General features: G+C 42.5%; 2 protein-coding genes across 2 annotated transcripts; one reads left to right on the top strand and one right to left on the bottom strand.

The window, feature by feature from the left end:
- Positions 1-8,279: 8,279 nt before the first annotated feature.
- Positions 8,280-10,874, bottom strand: PROP1 (PROP paired-like homeobox 1; the record flags this gene model as incomplete). The annotated part of the gene is made up of 3 exons (XM_079917033.1): positions 8,280-8,618; positions 9,351-9,583; positions 10,766-10,874. 3 exons carry the CDS (start codon positions 10,872-10,874, stop codon positions 8,280-8,282), a joined length of 681 nt encoding a protein of 226 aa, XP_079773159.1.
- Positions 10,875-20,344: 9,470 nt separating this feature from the next.
- Positions 20,345-22,431, top strand: LOC307184929 (olfactory receptor 1f45-like; the record flags this gene model as incomplete). The annotated part of the gene is given in 4 exon segments (XM_079918678.1): positions 20,345-20,354; positions 21,504-21,571; positions 21,575-21,670; positions 21,673-22,431. Coding segments are annotated over 4 exon segments (933 nt in total).
- Between the last annotated feature and the right edge of the window lie 1,705 nt (positions 22,432-24,136).

Genomic DNA, 24,136 nt, shown 5'->3' with positions numbered 1-24,136 from the left:
AGAATGAGGATGCAGGAAGGGAGAGAGAACCGTCTCTACAAGGTCTGAGGGCCAAGGGCCCAGATGAATGAATGTGCCTGGAAAACCTCTGACTTCCACTCTAAGGACAGGCAGGAGTTCAATATTCAAGTTTCCTGGGCCTGGGACTAGACCCTGCTGTGTCTGATATTTGTGGGAATGGGGCAGGTTCTGCGGTCTGGAAAATGCAGGAGACGGTGTGCCCAGGACAACGTGCCCTGAAGGAGTGTACAAGCTCCAGAGGAAAAGGTGGGATTTGAAGAGTCTAAAACAAAACAAAACAAAACAAAACAGCAAGGGGGAACTCGTGGTTTGCTTTTAGCCCTAAGGAAGAAAATCTATCCTTCACAGGTCCCTTCAAAAACAAGAGACTCAAAGCCCCTGCTCCTGCTCCTGCACTCCTCCCACTTCCCTTGTTTCTGTGCTTTGCCTCTGTGGTGAAAGGGGGACACCAGTACTTCCACCCCACTTCTCTTCAGAGTAACTGCTGCACCTGAGTGTATCTACCACCTCCTTTTTTTAAAAAAAAAAGTTAAACACGGTCCACAGGACTATGATACAACCAAACCTCTACTCTGGCTGACCCCACTGGGATCCTGCCCTGTCAATCTGAAGCCCAAGCACCAATTTTCATCCATTACCTCAGGCAAGTTGAATGTCTCAAGTTTAAGGGTGATAAAAATTAATTCCCGGGCTTCCCTGGTGGCGCAGTGGTTGGGAGTCCGCCTGCCGATGCAGGAGACATGGGTTCGTGCCCCGGTCCGGGAAGATCCCACATGCCGCGGAGCGGCTGGGCCCGTGAGCCATGGCCGCTGAGCCTGCGCGTCCGGAGCCTGTGCTCCACAACGGGAGAGGCCACAACAGTGAGAGGCCCACATACCGCAAAAAAATAAAAAAATTAAAAAAAAATAATTCCCACAACTGTAATTAGTGGGAGTTTGTGCAGGCAGCACCAAGCATTTCTGGGCACAGAGAGTGGGGATGGCTGCACCTTTAAGCCCATCCTCCACAGCCCCCCTGCAGTTCGTGAGCTCACCTGCAGGCCCCCATGCAGTGTCTCAGTCTTAACTCTGGCCACTTCTCTCCTGTGAAAAAATCCCAGATCCTGGAAGCCAGCCTTGCCCCCACACCTGACCATGGTGCTGGGCCTGGGTCTCTGCCAGGATCCTGCAGTCAATGCTACTGCTTTATCTATTCTGCAAGTAAGAAAAACAGCAGGTTTGAACCACTGAGGCTGTTATTATATTATGACTATTTTTAACTTTAAATATACACCCTGCCAACTTCCAGAAGCAGCAGCCACCTCTTCAGTATGCTCTTGGGGATCAATTCCTGTCTGTTGGTATTTGGTCTTTAGGGATGATGTTCAGGCACCTGCAGCCTCTGGTTAGGGGAGTGTCCCTTGGACTTACAGTGGCATCAGAGGGAAATTTTCATTTTTCATACACTGAATTCCTGTAGGGAGGAAGAATTGCTGAAGTAGCCTTTTTGTTTTCTTTTGGTTTGGTTTGGTTAAAGAAGTGAGGAGTGTTCAACAAGGGATGGGTATATATAGATCACTTTAGTTACTTTCTCTTTTCCTGATTGGGCCAATGTTGGGTTGCATCCCTCTCAGACCCTCCTGGACCGGCCCAGAGGCATTCTCTCCTGACAGAGAACCATTGCCCCCATCTGGCACAGGACCTCCCTCTCAGACTTCTCACTTCCAATGTGGTCTTAGGAGGGCCGAAAAGAGTGTCTGGACGCCCTGCACAGCCTCCAAGGAAGAAGCAGCCGGGGAGGCTCCTTGAATTGAAGGCTTTGCAAAGGCGTGACTTCTGAGTGCGCCCAGATCCCTACCCTGGACCAGGGAGAAGGTTCTGCTGCCAGGAGTGTTCTCTGGCTGGTGCGCTGCTGGAGACACCTAGCTTACCCAGGAAGATGTCAGGAAGTGCACTGTGATTAGGTCTTCAGAGTCTACCGCAAACCAATGAAATACCTCTCCTGGGCGGCCAGCATATACTCAGAGATTCTGTGTCCAGAGTAGCTAGGTTTCAAGGCCAAGGGCTTCTGTGGGTGCCTGTCTTGTGCAGCGGCTGCCATGACCCTCACATTCCTCCTTTTCTGCAAGACTCTCTGCTCCCCACACAAAGGGGACAACGCCTGTAAGTGAGCTCAGAGAGGAGCTCAGCAGAGTGAGGACAAGTCTTTTGAAGTGGGGTGTTGGGGAATCTTCTTTCAGACACTTCTTTTCTTCCTCTGTCAGAGTCTGGGTTAACATGTCCTCTTCTATCTTGGTATGTCTCAATGTCTGACAGGAATTTCTTGGATTCGAGATGAATCTCCAGCTTTTGACTCTCACTTGGCACTAGGAAGATACCCAATAAATGTTTGCATGGAATTCTATAAAGATATTAGAATTCTAGCTTTGATAACTGAGAAGTCTAAGAAAAAAAAGTAGAAATGTTTATAACAACAAAGGGGGAGGTGGTAGTGGAAGTCTTGGGGACTAAGCAGTTTGCCCTACCACATTGCTGTTAGTAGCTTGGTCAGGAGTCAATTCTATCCTCTGCAGATGGGCAAGAGGACCTACTTCTTTGACCTTGGGGTTCATGTCCCTGAGATGGCAGAGTTTATATGGACAAGAAGTTGTCTCTACCCACGTTCCCCCTCACCTCCCTCACCTGACCAGGCTTAGGCTCCAAGCCTGAGTTTCTGAGGTGCCCATGGCTTCCTTACCCTGAGTGCATATGAGCCCATCTCACTCTAGAAAATGCCAGAATTTCCCAGAGGTGTTCTAGCTTCTAGTTGAGATACCCTATACCAGCTCCTCAGGTTTTATTTGCTGGTACAGAGATGCCAGGGCTCAGATGGACCCAGAAGTCCAGCAAACAAATTGATAAGGGCACATTTTGAGCACCCTGAATTTCAAAGCCTTAGGCCATGTGGCTTCCTAGGCTTATCCAGACACTGAAGCCCCCAAAGACCCACACTCACATGCTAACACAGACACAAACACACACACACACCTTCAATGAGTCACCCTGTGGGGCTGACGCCTACCTTATTCCATCTTGGGCTTCTTAGCTGTGTTAGCAGAGTTGTAAAGGACCTCCTAGGCTTTCAGATGCCTAGTATTAAGGGAGTTGAATCTGAGGAGCATGTCATAGGGAGTGGAGGAAGGACCTCCTGGAGCAGGAAACTGGAAAACTCTGAAACTTAATTGACCAAATTCAAAGAACACTGAGTCTCCGAGCTGCTCTTGTTACTGGGACTTTGGGTTCAGCTTTTGTTTCTATCGTGGAAAAGAGTGAGCATTTTAATTCCAGGAGAATTTGGAAAAACCTGGAAAATAGCAGGAGGATTCGTTTGGAGGAACCCCTGGGGGGGGGGGGATCCCACCCAGTACAGTCTTAGAGCCTGACACTGGGTCCCCTACTCTGGACCCAGCACTTTGAAGGCCCTCTCTGGTCCTCATCTAGCCGCTCCTGTCTCTACCAGGTGAGAATCTTTCAGGGTCCAGGGCGCTTGCCACCTGGATCTGCAGCTCCTTCCCCCGCTTAAGTCTAATACCTAGGTCCCCTGTACCGCTATTCCCTGCCCTAATGGCACTGATCTCGCTTCCTGTGTCTGCAAGACATTCCCAGGTTTCATCCTCCGAAAGGCAGCTGAGTCAAAGAGGAAATTATTGAGCTGAAGGGGGCACTGTTTGCGCAGGTGGACAGTTCAGACAGCGCCTAGATGTGCAGTCTGGGAACGAGTGAACTGAAGAAGTCTCTGGTATAGTAGGGAGCGGACGCCAGTCAGGCAGTGGGCCGGGGTCTTCACGTGTTCTCCCGCCAATCTCGGGAGCCAGGAGCCCCCGGTATGGATGCCCGGAGACCCTTAAGGCCGAGAGCTCAGAACCTAGAGAACTTGTCCTGCGACCGTGAAGGGACCAGGTGTCGTTTGCATTGGGCAGACATCCCGAGGGCTGGAGAAGAGCCAGACGCCGGGACCGAGAAGTGTCTGAAGCACTTAGAAACGCGTTGCTCGAGCTCCCCGGAAGGTAAGGCTGGTAGAGCTAGAAGCGGCCCAGGCCTCGAGTCCCCAGGTGTCTGGGAGGGGTTTCTCACAGGAGCTGAATGTTTTAACTCCTCCGCTTTCTTAGGTCTGGTTGTTTTCATTGCGACGAGCATGCCCCGCCCATTCCCAGCCCAGACCAGTAAGGTCTCCGGGACCGCACCTCCCAGCCTTCTAGGAGCGCCCGAAAACTCCGTGGTTCAGCCCCGCGGTCTTCAGTAGCTTGCAGGAGCGCCCTAATTGTTTCCAAAGTCGCCTGGAGCAGTGCGCCCCGCTACGCCACCCCAGAGCTCCTGCCCCTTACGCCCTGCGCACTCATTTCGTACTCCAAGTCATTTCGTTTTCTGAACTCGGATTTGGATCCTGCTGGGAATGGATCTCCCTGAAAAACCAGGGATTTAGATTTCCCAACGCAAAGAATTCGTGACTTCTTTACCCTCACTTGGCTGCATTTCCCCTTTGGTTGGCGGGTATGAGTGAAGGGATATTGCTGCCTCAAAGGCAGTTAGTTATTTTTCTTTTTCAACCCCATTCGGGGCAAAGATTCCAATCTTCTGCCAGTTTGAACTGTAAGGGTATCTCTAATCCCTAGAAGGAAGGACAGGGGAACCCAAAGAGTCGAGGTACGCCTTGCCCTGCCTCTTGGGCTTTCTAAGACCCGCAGGGACGCTGAGATGCCTTGTTAACCTCAGCGGTCTCAACCCCTCAGTTCAGTCGTTGGCACTATAGGCACCAGGACCCGTGCAGGCTGACAGCGAGAGGGGGGCCAGTAGTGCGGAAACACCCTCTGCCTTCCTTCCTTTGCTCGCACCCCTTCCTCCTCCGTAGTGGGTCCGCAAGCCGAGCAGCAGGACAGGAGGCTGAGAAGGGCTAAGAAGACTGGAGTGAAGGGCACAGAGAACTTGACCTCACATGTGCCAGCTCACCACCAGGTGTGATGAGGCCAAGGGGTACCCCGGGTGTGTGCCGCTGCCTGCGTGATCCTAAAAAGCTAGTGGGAGAACCAACCCTCAAATAGAGAACCAAGAATAGATTTTTAAACCTCACACAAATTACTTTGATATATGATAAACGTAGCAATTTGATTCAATGAATAAGATAGTTTATTTAATGAATAGAGCTGGTATATTTTACTATTGGTTTAGAAGAGACTCAGTCCCTTGATTCTCAATTTTATTTTTAAAAAGGAAAAAATATTAGTGTATGTGTTACTGAGTCCAAACTTTCTCTGCTTGCCACATAACAGGCAAATAAATCAGGAGACGAGGTGTTGAGCCAAGGAATGGTAACTTTATTTGGAAAGCAGGTTTCTGAGAAGATGGCAGACTAATGTCCTAGAGTAACATCTTATCAGGGTCTGGATGCTAGCATTTTTAAAGAACAGAGAGAGGGTAGAGGTGAGGAAGTAAAGTAAAAGGCCATAAGTCTTGCAAAATATCTCCTGGTTTTTGGCCATCCACAGGGAGGGGCTGTGTTAATTTCTTCTTTTCTGCAGCCATTCACAGTTGGGCAGGGTCAGGGTGTTTCCCTGTGAGCTGAACAAAGGCACTTTAGTTTAATATTCAGGCAGAGGGGCAGGGTTCCCCGAGGGAGGCCATTACATATGCCTATAGCTATAGACAACAGCCTTTTAGTGATTATAGTAACAAAAAGTAATGGAGAGCAAAGGTTAAAGTAAAAGAAACAGATCCAACATGGGGTCAGATTTTGTTCTTCCCTGTTCTATGTGTATGCCTGTATTTTTCTATGAGCATAATAAGTTGTGGACAGATACACACTACTAATGTTGTTTATCTCATGTTGAGGTGAATTTGCTTAACATGGGGTTTTGTGATTAATCCAGGTTAATATGTATAAATATATATTCATGTATAATATATATTCATCTATATGTCTTATATGTATATAAATCTTTTGGGTTGACTGTTACAAAGACACTATATAACTTTTGTAATTTATAAAACTCTTATTAAGATTTGTTTCATAAAAAAATACCAAGATGTTTCCTGAGGAACATAAGAGAAATCTGGAAAAAAATAACAAGCTACACTGATATCAGACTAGAGAAGCTAATTGGTGGGAAAGAATTAGGAGTCTACAACTGTCCCATATGAGATCTTAGTGTGGAAAAATGTTGTTACAAATCAATGTTAGACTGTTAAATAAATTATATTGGAAAAACCAGCTAGCTGATTGAGGGGAAATTGGATGACTAATTTACTGCACAAACTAAAATAAATTTAAGATGATTCATGGCATAATATTTTGATCCAAATAATGAGGAAAACATGGGTGAAGCCAGTAAAATTAAGGGGAGATTTCTCACTTGGGGTTCCTCAAGCACTAATAAGAGATGACTAGATCAATACACAACTCAGAAAAGCAATGCAGAGGAGAAAAAAATGTAAACTGCCAATAAACGTGAAACTTTTAAACTTTCACTAGCAATCGAGTAAATGAAAACTGAAAAAATAACCAACTAGGAGACATCACTCTCAGTTAAAAAATTGTCCAAAATGATCAATGTCGATAAGGATGTGCTGAAACTGACACTGACATTTTGGGAGGCATGCAAACCAGTATTATCTTTCAGGAAGGCAGTCTGGCACAAGGGGATAATTATATGGAAATGTAATTGTGCATCACAGAGGTTTCAATTCCAGACTTTTAAAATATAATACATACAAAAAACTGCAAATAAAATCCCTAGAGGCTTGTTTACTCAGAATTCTATGTATCTGCTCATAAGTGAGGTAGACCTACATATAAATAAGTAAATTATGAGTAAAATAAGTACATTATAAGAAATATGGTATATAAATGGCAAACCAACTAGGCCACAGCATGTTTCTGTTAGGAGAGCTCAGACTAAGGCACTTCACAGCAGTTTCTTTCCTGGGAATGACCTCTTATGAACCTCAAGACTCACGGATTGCTCTTGGAAATGTTTGTATTTAATCAAAATATTTCTTCTCTATCACAAACTGAAACTGAGCCCCTCTAAAATTTAGTTCCCTTTGTGAGTTTATGATTAAGCTCTCTACTCAAAACTTTATTCCCTTGTTTGCCTCTTCTGACCTCAATCATGTGTTAACTGAACACGAATCAAACAGAATCAGATGACTAAAATTGCTATTGTCTATAACATCATTAATGTACTAAAATTGCTGTTGTAGATATCATCATTAACACAGAAACTCAGGATGTTTCTCCAGAGCAGGATGAGCTCACAGATCCCCCAGGTGGCTAGAGAATTGTAAACTGGAAACATCCTGACTTCTACAACTGTGCTTAAGAGATGTCACAAGACGATGATTAATTCCAACTTCTTTTTTCTTCTTCTTTAAAAACACTCCCAACTCAAAGGCCAGGTTGGAGCAGATCTGAGGCTTGTCTCCCACTCCCTTGCTTGGCGCCCTGCAATAAACCCTTACTTTACTGCAAACATCGGCTGTCAGAGTTTGGATTTCTGTGGTGCAGTCACAGGAGCCCTTGCTCAATAACAAAACCACATGCAAGTTATATTGAAGGTAACATTGAAGACTCTTACAGGCTTAGCAAATCAGGTATTATTTATTTATTGCTTATAAGACACTGGAGAGCTAATATTTGATGATCAGATTTACAAAGTCTGTTGGAAATGGGAAAGGCTGGAGCTAAGGGAACCAAGGAGGAGAATTAATCAGAAAACGTGAGGCCAGAAAAAGCAAAGTGTCTGCTGGAACAGAAAGGAGAGGAATAAATTCAAGAGCTATTTCCAAGACAGAGTAAACAAAACTTAATGATGGATTCAGATGGTGGTGATGGGGAAGGGTTGTATAGGTAGACTTTAAATAAAAAGCCTTATTGAAATCAGCTAGAAACAATGGGGTGAAGGTCCTCAACTGTGATCTCAATGAGTGAAGTCCCAAAAGTTCTATCCCCTTCAACCATTTCCATCCACCAGCAGCAACCACTGCTTCCCTCAATGCCACTTTTCCACCAGTCACCTCCACTGGGGCTTTTTACCTATATCTTCCAGTAGTTTCACCTCCTTAAATTCACTCAGTTAATCAGCACAGTGAGCCTTCATCATGAGCTCCCATTTTAACATTCCCAGTCTCTGAGCTGTCCCTCACCATATTTCTACTTCACCCTTAGAAGGAAAGGAAACCACCCAGTTTTCTCTGTTTTGTGAGGGCCACAGGCTGGGAAATTACCTTATCAGTACTTGTTTAACTTTAGTTCCAGGACTTTGGTGGCTCAAGGCTGAGGGGAAGCATGGGTGGGGGTGGAGGGCAGGGCAGATGACCAGCAGGAGTTGGGTGCAGGGTGGGGTACCAGTCTTCAGACTGGTGGGGTCGAGCAAAGGAACCACCACTAGAGGGCTGGGAGGGAAGGGCATGGTTGTAGGGGTGAGGGAAGCAGGTCATTGAGGGAGGTGGTGTTGGGTAGGAGTAGGGGCAAGCAGGGCGCTCAGGCAAGAAACCGGAGAAGGTGGCAGGAGACAGATGGGCCAGTGGCTGGAGCAGTGACCTCTCTTGTTTCCTCTGCTTAGCTCTGCGGTTCTGGAACCAGACCTGAGGAGGGAGAATAGCCACATCAGAGCCTCTCTCTCAAATAGGTGGCATTGTCATATGCGGCTACAGACGTATAGGGCATAAGACTCCCCCACATCCCCAGAGGAAGTAAAGCTCTTGCAGAAGGCATAGTTGAACCAGGACTAGTGACAAAGCAAGACCCACACCATTCCCCCATTCCATGTCTAAATTTGCCCTGCTACAACTTTGGGTGAGTAAGAAATGTCAACTTGTAAAAAGAAAGAGATAAACATGACACAGTGGCATTTCACCTCCACAGAGAATGGGAAATTTCCGCTAGGCTTATTAGAGACTAAGACTATGGATGAGTTTAATTGTTACAGACCAGGTTAGATTTAGGGTACAGTTTATTCTTAAGATTAACTAACTCTATGGTTAGAATTGAGCATCAGGTTGAGTTTCAAGGCCATGGTTAGGGACAAGGTTGCATACGTGTGTGAATAGTTAGGATTGAATTTCTGTTGGAGTTCACATCACTGTTACGGTTGGGGTTTGATATTGAAATTCAAGTTAGATTAGGTTAGCTCCAAGGTTAAACTCAAGTGACATTCCTGATGTAGATGAGGTTATGCTGACTCTTGGGTAAGACTCTGTTCTGGTGAACATTTGGGTTAGGGTTATAGTGCCCTGAGAATTTATGCCCCAGTAGTTGCCAATCACCGAATCTGCATTTCTTCAGGGGATGGTAAGGGGAGGATCCTGGGCCATCACCTGGATTCTGGCCTCGCTGAGGCCTGTGTCCCGGGCGAGGCCTTCTCGGGCCCAAATGTCAGGGTACTGGTCCCTCCCAAAAGCTGACTCCAGCTGTTCCAAGTGCGCTGGACTGAAGGTGGTGCGGTGGCGGCGCCGGGAGTGTGGGCGACCCCTCTGTTCTCCTTGCGAGCAAAGACTTGGTCTCCCCACTCTTACACCAGAGAGGTTCCTGTAGGGCTGAGTGCTCATGTCTGAGAAGGAGGGGGGAGGGAGAGTTTGCTGCCGCATGGACCACCCATCCATCCCAGACCACATATGCTGGAACCCCCAGATTCTACTAGTACCCAGTGTGTTGCTCATACACTCTGCCCTGACCAGAAATTCTTCAGCTTTCAGAATTAGCTGAATCCAGCTCAGCCTTGGCCCTGCTTCACTTCTGAGTCCCCTAACCCATGCTGCCCTCTCGACATGAAGTCCGCCCCTCAGACTCACTTGTCCTGAGCACTCACGCTCCCTCTGCCTCACTTCTGCACCTTGTGCCCACTACCTATTACACACCCCCGGATGCATCCCCATGTAAGGCATGCCCCTCCATAGCCTTTCACCTCTCTCAGCACACATACCACCTTCTTGGGTCTCACCCTGTGGACCTCCTATTCACTCTGACAACCTAACAAACTGCCCAGGTCTCTGTCTAAGACCCCTATTAGTTGCTCCCTGCTCTCATGGTTCACATGCAACTTAAACCTTTATATTGTTCCCATTGTCCTATTCCCTCTACCTGGGAAGATGAAACATTCCTCACTCTTCTACTCAGACACACCCTCCTCACACATACATTTCATCTTCTCCCCTATCCCAGTCCTGGCCTGGCCACCAGGCTGCAGGAACCTGAGCTCGTGGGAAAGGCTTGCCTCTTCTCCCTACAGGCTCACTAAGCCCCCACACTAATTAGTCTGAGAGCCAGCTAGGGAATAGAGAACAGGAGCAAAAGGAAACACCTGGGAGGCACACACAGAGAAAAGATATCTGGAGGATCCCATCCCCATGGGGACCCAGTGAGTAGTCCCTACCCAGTGCTCACTGACCACCTTAGCCCCCTGCTCTCCTCGGATCCAAAGCCCTGGACCCTCCAAATCTCTTCCTTGGAGAAAACAGTGCAGTGGGCAAACTGAGGTCAGGAGTGAGGAGACAGATTTCAGCTCTGCCTCTGCCCCTTCCTCATCAGTCAGGGCCTCAGTGTGCCACTCTGTAAAGCAAAGGAGTTGTATCACCCCATGTATTCTAAGACTCCCTTGTTTTAAACATTCTAGGATTCTGTTTTTTTATTTCTCCTCTTCACTCTCCTCGTGGCGAACCATTGGCCCATGGAGCCTGGGCATGGAGAATGCACACCTGCTGCTTCCTCAGGACCACCCCAGAGATTCACTCACCCACCGTGGAGGTCGAAGTCCCAACGGCTGCGTAGCCCTCGGGCCAGAGACTGCTGCAAACTCGCCCCTTCTTTTGTTTACCCTGCTCACTCTTCCCTTCTGCATCCATGGCTCACAACAAAGACCAAAGACAGCCCAGTCTCGTGTCCCTGAGTCTCTGATTTTGGATCAGTCTTTCTCTGGTTCTGTTCCCCTCTATGCCTTGTATATCACTGTTTTCCCCCTGTCTATACCTCTCTCTGAATCTCTCTCCCTGTGTAGCTATAGATAGAACTTTTTCCCCCTCTCTCCTTTTTTCTAACTTTTATTTCTATTTCTAATTCCCCATTCCTTTGCTTATCATCTCATTCTGCCTTGTCCTCACCCTGTTTCTCTTAGTCTCCACTTTTCTCCCCCTGCCCCTTCTCTCTGGGATGCTGTTCTCTCCTTTTGCTCTCAGCTGCCTACTTTCCCAGCTTGCAATCCCACACTAACTCTTTCTCCCTGAGCCTTGGAGGAGTGACCTGTTCCTCACCCCTGTGGGCCCATCCAATCATTGCCTGGTCACCAGAGCCCTCATCATCAGGGGAGGATCACAAGCCGGATGAAGGAAGGTGCTCTGTTGGAGGGTCCAGGGACTGGGGCCAAGAGCTCATATTCCCAGAGGACCAAATTCTTTTGTCCTGTTAAATCGCCTCCTGGGAGCAGGCAGGGGAAGGAAGAGAAAATACATTCCTCTTGAGACCCCTCCTCAGAACCTCATCATGAGAGGAGAAGGAGAGGGTGTGCAAATGGAGACCAGGAGTAGGGCCTGCCTTGTGTCTCGGTATGTGGGTGATTCCCAAAAACTTCTTTCCAGGAAACTAAAAAACTAAAAAACACAAGTACATTCTGGCCCCTCATAGATATCCTGATTCTCAGAATACACTGGACACCCCGTCAGGACAACCTGAACCATAGGATGAGTCTCCTGGACACCACAGTTCTCAAGTACTTTCTGCTTTCCTCTCCAAAATGTCACCTTCTCATTCACCCAGAATCCCCCAGGACTCCATGACCTTCCAAGGTCACCCAGCTATTCAGAGAGCACTTACCTCAAGAGCATCTGTATTCCAGGTGCATCCTGATCTCCCTGGACCTCAGGACTCTGCAGAAGACTGAGATTCCCATGACATCCTGACCACCTGATTCTTCAAGGAAACCCTGACATACCCAGCGTCCTTGAGCAGTCAGGACACCCTGATACATGCAGTACTCTGCTTCTTGAGATTACTTAGATCTAAGAAGTACATTCTGACATCCTTGGGACATCCTGACCCTTTAAAGACAGCACAATACCCTAGGACTCTAGGGTCCTTTAGGACACACTGAAACCTAGAGCATTCAACCTCAACTAGGAGATTATCCCTGTCCCCCGCCATGAAGTTCTGAAGTGTCAGAATAGACTGAATCAATGAGGGCACCCTAATCCCCTTGGAACACACTGTACTCATAAGACTGTCTGATCCCCAAGGTTATGATAATCCTTCACACACATCCTTTAAAAGAACAATTTAAGACAGAAAAACATGGTAATCTTCCAGGATCCTGAGGAAAGCCATGGATCAGAAGTATAAGTAACACATGAGAGCTTGTTAGAAATGCAAAATTTGAGGCCCCACTTCAGTCCTACTGAATCAGCATATTCACTGTAACAAGATCCCAAAGAAAACTGACTGTACACTTGTCTTCATCAGCTCTGGCTGCCATAACAAAATACCAAAGGCAAGGTGGCTAAAACAACAGATATCTATTTCTCACAGTTCAGCAGGCTGAGAAGTCCATGATTAAGATGTCAGTTGATTCAGTTTCTGAGAGCCTTTTCCTGGGTTAGACAGCCACCTTCTGTGTCTTCACAAGACAGAAAGAGAACTCAGTCCTGGTCTCTTTTCTATTCTTATAAAGACACTACTCTCATCTTGGGGCCTCACCCTCATGATCTCACTTAACCCTAATCACCTCCCAAAGGCCCCACCTCCAAATATCATTGCATCACATTGAGGTTAGGACTCAACATATGAAGTGGTAGGGAGACACAAACATTCAGGTCATAACAACATAAAAGTCGAGAAGCACTGATTCAAATGCCAACCCCTCTCCCCCTACCCCAGGGTATACTGTGACCTCCTAGAGAAACCCGAGCTGCATGACAGCTCTGCCTCCCAAGATTCAAGTAGTCAACTTGGATCCACAAGCACACACTGAATTCCAATACTCTTGCTGCCTGAAAATAGCCTAACCCTATAAGGGAACTCTGACCAGCCATCCAAAACAGCCTGATGATCCCAGGACACTCTGATATTACAAAGAAACTCTGACCTACAACCCTGCTCCCCAAGACATTGAGACACTACAGGTTTGACTTGACATCCCAAGATACCATTATTTCCTAGGAGGCTGAGGAGGAGTTTGTTTTCCAGGGCATCCTGATTCCCACTCCCAACCCTGACCTCCAAGGAAGCCTGATACCCAGGGTTCTCTCACCCTACAAGAGTCAGGATGGTGTGGTGGGGAAGAATACAGGTTCTGAAGCCAGGCTGCCCTGGGTTCAAATATCAGCTATACCACTTACTAACTATATGAAACCGGGCTCATTACTTTTTATCTGCTCCTCAGCTTTATCATCAAGGGATAATAATAGTCAATTCTCTTTATATAAGTAGTTTTGTTCCATAAAGTCACGATAAACACTGAATTAGTGAATACTGAACCGCATGCTGCAGAGAGGTTGGGCCCATGAGCCATGGCCGCTGAGTCTGCGCGTCCTGAGCCTGTGCTCCGCAACGGGAGAGGCCACAACAGTGAGAGGTCCGCATACTGCAAAAAAAAAAAAAAAAAAAAAAAAATCTTTGGGAACTTGGATTACATAAATATGTCTTAGCTATGACACCAAAAGACCTTATATAAATGAACAAACAGGTAAATTGAACATCAAAGTTAAGAACTTCTGCTCTTCAAAATACACTGATAATGAATTAAAAGACAAGTTACATACTGTAAGAAAATATTTGCAAATCATATATCTAATAAGAACATTTATCTGCTAATTCATATATCTGATAAATGATAACTATGCCCAATATACAAATTCAAGAATGTAAAGACAAACAATGTAATTTTTTAAAATGCAAAAAATTTGAACAGACAATTCACCAAGAAATATATGCAATACAGCCACCTTGGAAAAGAGTTTGGCAGTTTCTTAAAAATGTTAATTTCTTAAAATGATCCAGACTTTCCTCTTCTAGCTAATTAATCCAAGAGAAGAAAAAGCATCGATCCATACCAAGTCTTGTAGTTGAATGTTGCTAGCAGCTTTATTTCTAAGAGACGACACAAGTCTTCATAGACAGGAGCTTGTATGAGCAGTTGTGGTATAGCCGTGAAATGGAATATTACCAGCAATAAAAAGGAATAAACTACAGCTACAGCATGGATGAATCTCAAAACAATTATGCTAAATTAAAGAAGCCAGACAAAAGTGTACATGTTATTTCATTTCTGCAAAACCCAAGAACAAAAGTTGGCAAAGCACAGCCTATAAGCAAAATCCAGCCCTCTGCCTTGTTTTTTCTTTTTTTTAACAAGTTCTTTAGAACATAGCCATCATCATTCTTTTCATATCTATGGCTGCTCTCCTTCTACAATGCGAGAGGTGACATTGCAACATCTTAGAGTACTCAGTAACTGGCATTTTACAGTAAAAATTTGCTGACTCTTGCTTTAGTGTACGTGTTTAAGTACATAGAAAATACAATGGAATCTACAGAAACATTCCTAGAATTAATAAGCTAATTTCAGAGTACAAGGTAAATACGCAAAATCAACTCTGTTTCTATATGTTAGCAATACAAGATTAGAATTTAATCCTCCCCAAATTAATCAACAGATTCAATACAACCCAATCAAAATCTTAACAATTTTAAAGAAATCAACAAGCTGATTTAAAGGTTTATAATGAAAAGCAAAGGACCTAAAATAACATAAAACCTTGAAAATGAAGATCAAGTTCAGATCACTTACATTATTGATTTCAACATTTAACAGAAAGATTCAATAATCATGACAGTATGGTATTGGCGTTAGAAAAACATAGAAATGAATGGAACACACAGAAACTCCAGAAATAGAATTGAATTTCAACAAAGGTGCAAGTATAATTCAATATGGAAACAGAAATCTTTTTAGCAGGTGATGCTGGAACAGCTGGTTATCAGTATAATAAAAACTAACTCTATTTTTTACCTCACATCATATTCACTCACGGAAATGAATCAGAGTTAAAGACAAAATTCTATTAAACTACTGGAAGAAAACATGGTACAAAATATTTGTTACACTGACTTAGGCAAAGATTTCATGAATAGGACATAAAAAGCATAACTTTAAAGGGAAAGAGTGATAAGATGAACATTAAAATTAATTTTTTTCCCTTCATAAGGCATAAGAAAATTAAAAGCAAACCAGAAACTGGGAGAAAATATTTGCAAAATTTACAATTGAGTCCAGAAAGAAAACAAACTTACAACTGAAAAATGAGAAGAAAAACAACTCAATAAAACTCCGCAAACAACCCATTAAAAATGGGGAAAATATATCAACATAACTTCACAAAAGAAGATATATGAATAGATGATAAGTATAATATGCTCAACATCACTAGTTAACAGGAAAATGCAAATTAAACCCACAATGACATATTATTATACATTCAGTAGAATAGTTTATGTTAAAAAGACTAACAATACCCAGTGTTGATAAGGATGTGTAACAATTAAAACTCTCAAATATTGCTGATAGGAATGCAAACTGTACAGCTATTTTTTGCAAAAACAGTATTGCAGTATCTTATAAAGTTAAAACATTTACCATAAAACCCAGTAATCACATTCCAAGAAAAATGAAAACATATGGCCACACACAAACTTCTACAGAAATGTACATGGTGGTATTATATACACATTGTATACCTATATAGAGCTATGCATACATATTTATACATAATAGTTCTAAACTGGAAACAAACCAATTTCCTCAACTGTTGAATGGTTATAAAAATTGTGGATCTCCTTGCTATGGAATATACTTCACAGGAATGAAAAGGAACACAATGTTAATAAATGCAACAAATTTGTGATACATTGACAACATGGATTAATCTCAAAAGCATTATGCTAAGTGAAAGAATTCAAACACAAAAGACCACATACTGTATGATTCCATTTATATTAAATTCTAGGAAACACAAAAGTGTAGTGGAAGAAAGCAGATCAGTGATTACCTGATCATGGGAGGGTGCTAACTACAAAGGGAAACAAGAAAACTTTTTAGGGTGATATAACTGTTGTGTTTCTTATTGTGGTAGTGGTTACATGACAACATGATTTTAAAATTCATTGAAGTGTAACTTAAATGGGTAATGTTTATTATCTATCAATTATAACTCAACCCCCCCCAAAATTAATTTCACAATATGGGAAGAAAAGAGACATAAAAATTAAGCAAATGAAAAAAAATGCAATTATTTTTTAAAAATAGGCAATTATTAACTTCAGGAACATTCAAAAGTTGTGCAAGGAAAAACAAAAAAGATTAGTACACTGACAGTGTATAACAGAGTCAGAAAGTCAATAATAGATATTGACATACCTCCAAATTGTGATGTACCTATAATTGGAGCATTTGAGGAAGAGGAAAAGGGATGGTGAAGTGGTATTAACTCATCATCTGTCAAAATGGGAAGACAGTGTATTGTAAATCAATGAACAAAAATAGCATTATAAGCATATTATTTAGAAACATATAAAAGTATATTGGGAAGTTGGATCATGGAGTGGAAAGATAGGTAGGAACTACCTTTCTCATTTAAAGACGTTTAACTTTTAAAGCTATGTTAATATATTTATTTGACTAAAATAATTTTAAAATAAAAATTATTGATTAAATACTTGACTTATTCAGTTTTTATATTCCTTTATTATTAATAAGAGCATTTAAGGCTATTTTCACGTAGATTTTTATATTTTTTTCTCTAATTTATGATGATTTGGTTTTTGTTTTGTTTTGTTTTGTTTTTGGCGTAATGTAGGACTATTTGCCATGCCCCGAGGCAATACTTTCCATTGAAATCGCCTCATGGGTTCCTTAAAATTTAAGGAAGGCAAGCTAAAAGCAAAATGTTTTCTATCTTCAGGAAACAAAGAAATAGTGAAAAAACAATCTTTTAAATCTATAACTAAAAGATGATAATTGTGTGGTATGACTGTTGGAGAGGGTAGGCCTGGTTGAAGAGTTCCCATTATTAGCATAGTTTTATTGACAGCTCTTAGATCCTGTAATAACCTATGTTTTTCAGATTTTCTTTGTCTTTTTTTAATGGTGATTTTTTTTTACATCTTTATTGGAGTATAATTGCTTTACAACGGTGTGTTAGTTTCTGCTTTATAACAAAGTGAATCAGTAATACATATACATATGCTCCCGTATCTCTTCCCTCTTGCGTCTCCCTCCCTCCCACCCTCCCTATCCCACCCCTCCAGGCTGGTAAATGTTTTAACTTTCTGTAAGAGTTGCTCCACGTGTAGATGTATTTCTGGTGTATCTGTGGGGAGGAAGGTGATCTCCGCGTCTTACTCTTCTGCCATCTTCCCCTCCCTCTCTGCCATATTTTTAAATTAACTACTTGATCTATCAAATTCTGGGAATTGTATATTAAAATCCATCATTAAGACAATCAACTTCTTTAAAAAATTTTTATAAACTTTTGCCTAACCTATCTCTATTATGCATTGCTTACATTGCTATAGCAAACAGTTGCTACATTGTTTTGTTTGATTTCATAACTGTGATTAAGTTTTATGAATTTGTCCTTTGTTATAAAATATTCCTCTTTTGTGATTTATCCCTGTAGTTGACTTAATTATTGCTTTGTCTGTAATTAATCACGCCACCAATGTTCTCTAATTTTTGCACTTGCCTAAAACATCTTTGCCCAATTTCATATTTGTGTTCTTTCTTTTTTAAAAATTGGTTTTAAAACTCACTTTGTAAAAATTTTGCTATGTATATGCACACAAATAGAAACTTAAAAATACACACCCAAGTTCAATAGCCAACAGATATTATTTAGATGACCACATATATAGCCCACACCCAGTATTCCCTACCCCCGTCCACAGGCCAGCATTTCTAAGTGGTACCTCTGGTTTCCTATGTCAGGTACACAGCAACTATTACAGAGATTAATTGAGACAGAATTTAGGTTCTGTTCTTAGACATTACTTTCTTACTATAAATTGACAAACATTTTATTTGAAAGAAGAAAGAGTACAGAGTCCTAAAGACTTAAGGATTATACAAAAGGGAGTCCCTGTAGAATAAAGAATGGAGCTACCATGAATATCTGTGGTCCAATTTCACTGGCTTCACAATTTTTCTTCAGGTTAATTCTGAGCACAGAGCAACGGACCAAGTATATTTTGTCTGTGACATGGGCATGAGATGTACTTGATGCAATGGGAAGCAACAACTCTGAGCACTAAACTGATTTCCCCTCAGGCTGAGATATCTGTATCCAGAGAGGATAGAAACAAAGAACAGTTAGTAAGTGTGCCTTTAATGAGGAGCTGTGGGGAATCCACCTTAGAGGCACCTGTCTGGATCTAAGTGTTCTCCAGTGAGAAAAGCTTTCTTACTCCCCCACTAGCTGTGACTTTCTCGTGATTCAGGGTCAAGCAAGGAGCCAGTGGAGACAGGGGTCCCATGATAGCGTCAAGCAAGGAGCCAGTGGAGACAGGGGTCCCATGATAGCGTCAAGCAAGGAGCCAATGGAGACAGGGGTCCCATGATAGCCTCTCACAGCAGCAGAGCAGCCAGGTAAGAAAATCTTGGAAAGCAGGTGAGGACACAGATCTCCAACAAAGACAGATTCACACAGACAAAAACACATACATTTACATTTGGAGAAACACACACTAAATTCTTCAGCATCTCACCAAGTTCAAACGGGAAACATCACCTGGTTTAACATGTACAAGCCTTTCCTCTTTCAGGATGGACTGCCCATTACAGAATAGAGCAAGCATGTTTCCAAGGTGGAAATAGAAAATTAAGCAGTGGGAAAGGAAAGAGTTAACTAAGGGCAGCAGTGCTAAGATCAGTGATGGCAGGCTCTTCGAAATTCTGGCCAAAGCTCCAAGCCAAGAGCCACCCTCCTTCCTCACAAAAGAGACTCTTCTGTCAGACATTCAAGACCCTCCTATTCTGCCCTTAATCTCCACCGTTTTATTAGTTGCTTCCCTGTGTACCTTCATTCTGGTCTATGACCACATTACAGAAGTGTCTCAGAAGGAGGTTGCTTGGATGCTACATGGAACCCCACAGAGGGGGTCAGCTTGACCTGGGGTCCAGGCACTAAGCATCCTCAGTTTTAAGGTCCAGGAACACAAACACTCAATGCTGCAAAACATCAGATGTCTCAGAGACAGTCACAAACTAAAGAGACTTGCAAGGGAGTATGAAACCAGGCCCTCTTACCATATTGACTTGGGGGTTGGGGGCAACGTTGATTGTACTCCTGATAGGACTATCCCAGCAAACATTGACAAGAAGTGGCTAACCTTAATGCTGGCAGATCTCTCGACATAGAGTCTGGGTTATTTAGAGCCTGTAGACCTGTTTTTGCCTTTGCCAGTTCCCAGACAATAGGAAAACCCTACCACCATCCTGCTATACGACTTTCACCTTCTACTACCATCTCCATTACGGGAAATAGCTTATAATTAAGACCCTAATATCAATATCTACTCTTTGGAGCACAATGATAAAGTTGGCACAAATATTGTTTTGGTTTTTCCTTGATGCAACCTCTGTACCCCCCACTTCTACATTCTACATCCTTTCCCTGAAGTACCTTCTTTCAATAGCTCTGGGTACTGCCAACTACTGCCTTTCTACCTTTTAATTCTGTGATATAATTTGTAGGAAAAATGGCTTCAGATCTCAGAATTTTCCATTGGTTTTACTAATTTAACTCTCAAAATGCTAGGATAATTTATAGTCACCATACTATATACATCCTGCAACCACTCTCCTAAAAGTATAGCCTGTGACATCCTTTATCTCAGTCAGTCAAGACATTTAACCTGTAAATCTCCTCCCCTGAAATGCCATCTCCTCTCCTCTTTACTATTTGAATACTGTGAATTCTTACAGATTCAAAATACTCTGACTCTTCCTGACTGCATTAATTCCTTAAGGCTGGGATTATCACTTGGATATGCCCCATGACTTTACTTTCTTTATGAATCTCATTTTCCTCTTTAAAAATAATACCGAATACCAGTGATCCTGTTTTGGCAAGCACAGGGAGAAAAGAAGTCTCTTCATAGAATCCAGTACATTGCAAACTCACTAGCATGCTTAGCTCATCCAAGCCAATATTTGTGAGCTACTGCAATGACATTTTGATGCTATCCAGTTACAAGGTTGAGGGAAAACTGCCAGGCAGATCCTTCAATGCCTAGAAGTAGTATAATCCTGAGAAAATAAGAGAGATCCAGAATGAATTTGAGTGAGTTGTATAAAGTTATTCTGGTAAAAGAACTTACAACTTTAAACAAATAGCTAAATCTCATTGCTTCATTCTTCCCTTCTGCTTAATGAAGCTTGTTATTTTTTAAATTTACATATTTCAAATCTGTAAGAAAGGTATGTAAAGCAGGAAGACACTGCCTGGCACTTGGTTATAGTCTCAATAAATGGTTGATAATTGAAACTTGGAAGTAAAACTAGGGAGGAATATAAAGAAAAGGGCATTTCAGCTGTTTCAAGACTATAAATGGTATGCGTTCTTTCAATCTAATCTGTCATCACCTAATTTCTCTGAATTCCAGATTCTTCATCTCTGATTCTTCTTCTCAGGGTCCTCATTTATGAATGATGGATTACTGAAGTTCCCTGGTGGCCTAGTCGTTAGGATTCCAGGTTTTTACTGCTGTGACCCAGGTTCAATACCTGGCCGGGGAACTGAGATCTCACAAGCCATGTGAGACGGCAAAAAAAAAAAAAAAAAAAAAAAAAAAAAATATATATATATATATATATATATATAAATGATATGGATTAAAAGAAATTGTGTATGTGAAAATAACTTGTATATACCAGATATTCATTAATTGTTAGTTAAGTATGAATTAAGCTGCATGAAATCAAAGATAATTAAACACAAAATAAAATTATAGAAATTAACCAGCTATTTATTTCATTAAAACTCGTTTTCATAGAATTATTTAATATGAATTAATTCTCAATGACAAAACAGTATCATTAAAAATTTGCTCAAATTATGACATTATCAATCTCATCTACTTTTATATTTGAAATGTTATTAATTAAGAAATAAATTTTGGATCTGGTACCATTAACAAATTGTAGGGCTTCCCTGGTGGTGCAGTGGTTGAGAGTCTGCCTGCCGATGCAGGGGACATGGGTTCATGCCCCGGTCCGGGAAGATCCCACATGCCGCAGAGCGGCTAGGCCTGTGAGCCATGGCCGCTGAGCCTGTGCGTCCGGAGCCTGTGCTCCGCAACGGAAGAGGCCACAACAGTGAGAAGTCCTCGTACTGCAAAAAAAAAAAAAAAATTGTAATCTCTAAACAATATATGGAGCCCAATTAAATAAATATTTCCTTTAACTTTTGACCACATTTTCTCCCCTGCAGAAATAGGCAGAAACAATCAGACTGGAGTCACAGAATTCATTCTCCTGGGACTCTCTGGGCAGTCAGAGTAGGAGGAGGTTCTCTTTGGGCTGTTCTTGTGGATGTACCTGGTCACCCTCATTGGGAACTTTCTCATTGTTTTGGCTATCAGCTGTGACATCTCCAAACACCCATGTACTTCTTCTTGGCCAACCTCTCCTGTGTTAACATCTGCTTTTCATCAGTCACAATCCCCACGATGCTGGTGAATCACATACTGGGAAACAAGTCTATCTCCTACATGGAATGTATGACCCAGATCTACTTCTTCATCATTTTCATCAACATGGATGGGTTCCTCCTGAGTGTGATGGCCTATGATGATTATACTGTCATCTGTTGCCCACTCCACTACACCATGATCATGAAGCCCAAACTCTGTGTCCTTCTGGTGGCTGCATCTCAGGTCAGTACAAATCTGCATGCTCTCCTACACACTCTTTTCATGGTTCAACTCACATTTTGTTCCAACAATGCTGTGTATCACTTTTTCTGTGACCCTTATCTTATTCTAAAACTCTCTTGTTTGAATACCTTTATCAGTGACCTGATGGTATTCACTGTGGGTGAATTGGTATTTATGACACAATTTATATGTATCATCATTTCATATGATTACATCTTCTCTAATATACTGAAGTTGCCATCTGGCCATGGAATAAGGAAAAACTTGTCCCCGTGTGGATCCCATGTCACTGTGGTCTCTCACTTCTATGGGGCAATCCTGGGGGTCTATAAGCACCCTTCATCCTCCTACTCAGTACAAGATGTGTTGACTACTGTCATCTTCACAGTGGTGACTCCCCTCATCAATCCCTTCATCTGTAGCCTGAGAAATCATGACACAAAGGGAGCTTTAAGGAAACTAATTTTATATTCTATACTTTAAAAATTTTAGAATTGCGAGGACTCTTGGATAGCATACATTTTTTCATTTTACAAACCAAGAAACTGAGTCCCTATAGGTGTAAATTTACCTATGACTATTCCTCTAATTAATGATATGTTATCATGGTCATGCTTTTAAATATGAGGCTGATAGGTGCTCATAAGTCATAAAACCATTAGTTATCTATAAAAAGGTATGATTTTAAAACATTCATTTTAAAGACAACAAAAATTCAGGAAAAGACAGGATTGCGTCCAGCAACCCTATAAGACCGTGGCTACCATATGGTCTGAGAATTTCAGAAAACTTTAGAGCTGGCTCTCCTCAGTGTCACCTGTCCTCTATGGCCTTACATTAGGAGATGTTAAATTATCCCCAATTTACTGAGTCACAGAAAAGTTACCTTTTCCAGGACTGTACAACTGGCAATTATTGGTTACAAATGGTCCTGTTACTTTCAGGGTCTTTTGTCATTACTGAATTAGTTAATTTTTCCTCTCTCCTAGGCTCAATTCCTACCCTCACCTCTCACAGCTCAGAACCTACCCCTGCACTATTCTTCTTCCCCCACCACCAATCTAACTTTTTGGTGCTTTATTGCCTGGCATGGGTGTCAGGGATGAGTATCAGAGGGTGAGCCTCAGACAGTAGCTAGACTTCCTCATATAAATCTCGGTATCCCTTCAAATTTAGATGTGCTAAGAGAAGCAGAGGTTCCCTTAATGCTAAAGTGTCCAGAGTTACTATAGCACCTTAGGAACATGAAAACATGAATTAATTACAGGATTTGGATTAGAACCCAGAAATTCTGACGCCAAGTCCAGAATTTGTTCCAATCCATGGGGCAAGTTTCCAGGAGCCCTTGCCTCTTTTCCTACTGTACATCTGAGGGTTCCCACCTCGTCTTCCTTTGTGTCCAGAGAACACTCACCTAAATCTCCAGTGGTCATTCTTCAATAGCCTTCAATTCCTCATTGGCCTTCTCTCCTTTCTCAATCTTCTCTTATCTCGTGAAAAATCAGTACTCATTGTGCTCACTATCACCTCCTTTCCCTCGTGGTCCCAACACTGACCAGCTCTTACCATGAGCACAGCAACAGGCTTATAGTGGTTCTGACTGCCTCCTGCCTCCCCCTACACATACCTGTCCTGCACACAGAATCAGTTTAATCCTCCTAAAACATTGATGGCATCCTGTCAGCCAATCCTTATAGAAATATTGAAGAGGCCAGGATAAATCCAAGTATTACCTTCAAATACAATGCCCAAGATGACTTGGCCCTGAGCCATACTTACAACTTTGTCATCAACTCACATAATTATATGTTCCATGACTTTCTCCTAATTCTCTTCCTCTTTCTTTCATTCATCTGCTGAAAGACTCCCTTGATTTTTTTAAGACTCTAATAATCGTGCATTCCCCTTAACTCCTTTACTAATTACATCTCACAGGCGTGTACTGAGCACACAGCATAGTTCTTCTTGGATGTAGTAAATGAGCTCCCAAATGTATGTTGGTGCCAGTGGGAACCTGACTACATGTGATAAAATCAATGTAGTGTTCAGAACTGTTGTTTTATTTTAGAAGTAGTTTAGTGCAAATGTTTGAGATATAATAACATGGACTAATGTTGGTATTTAAGGTCACGTGACTCATTTTGGTCTCATCATATTCTTCCTTGTATTACCCATATCTGCATACATG

Source organism: Stenella coeruleoalba, assembly GCF_951394435.1.
Source record: "Stenella coeruleoalba genome assembly, chromosome: 3".
Lineage (NCBI taxonomy): Eukaryota > Metazoa > Chordata > Mammalia > Artiodactyla > Delphinidae > Stenella > Stenella coeruleoalba.
Note: the sequence above shows the minus strand (reverse complement) of the source record. Positions and strands in the feature narration are given on the sequence as shown.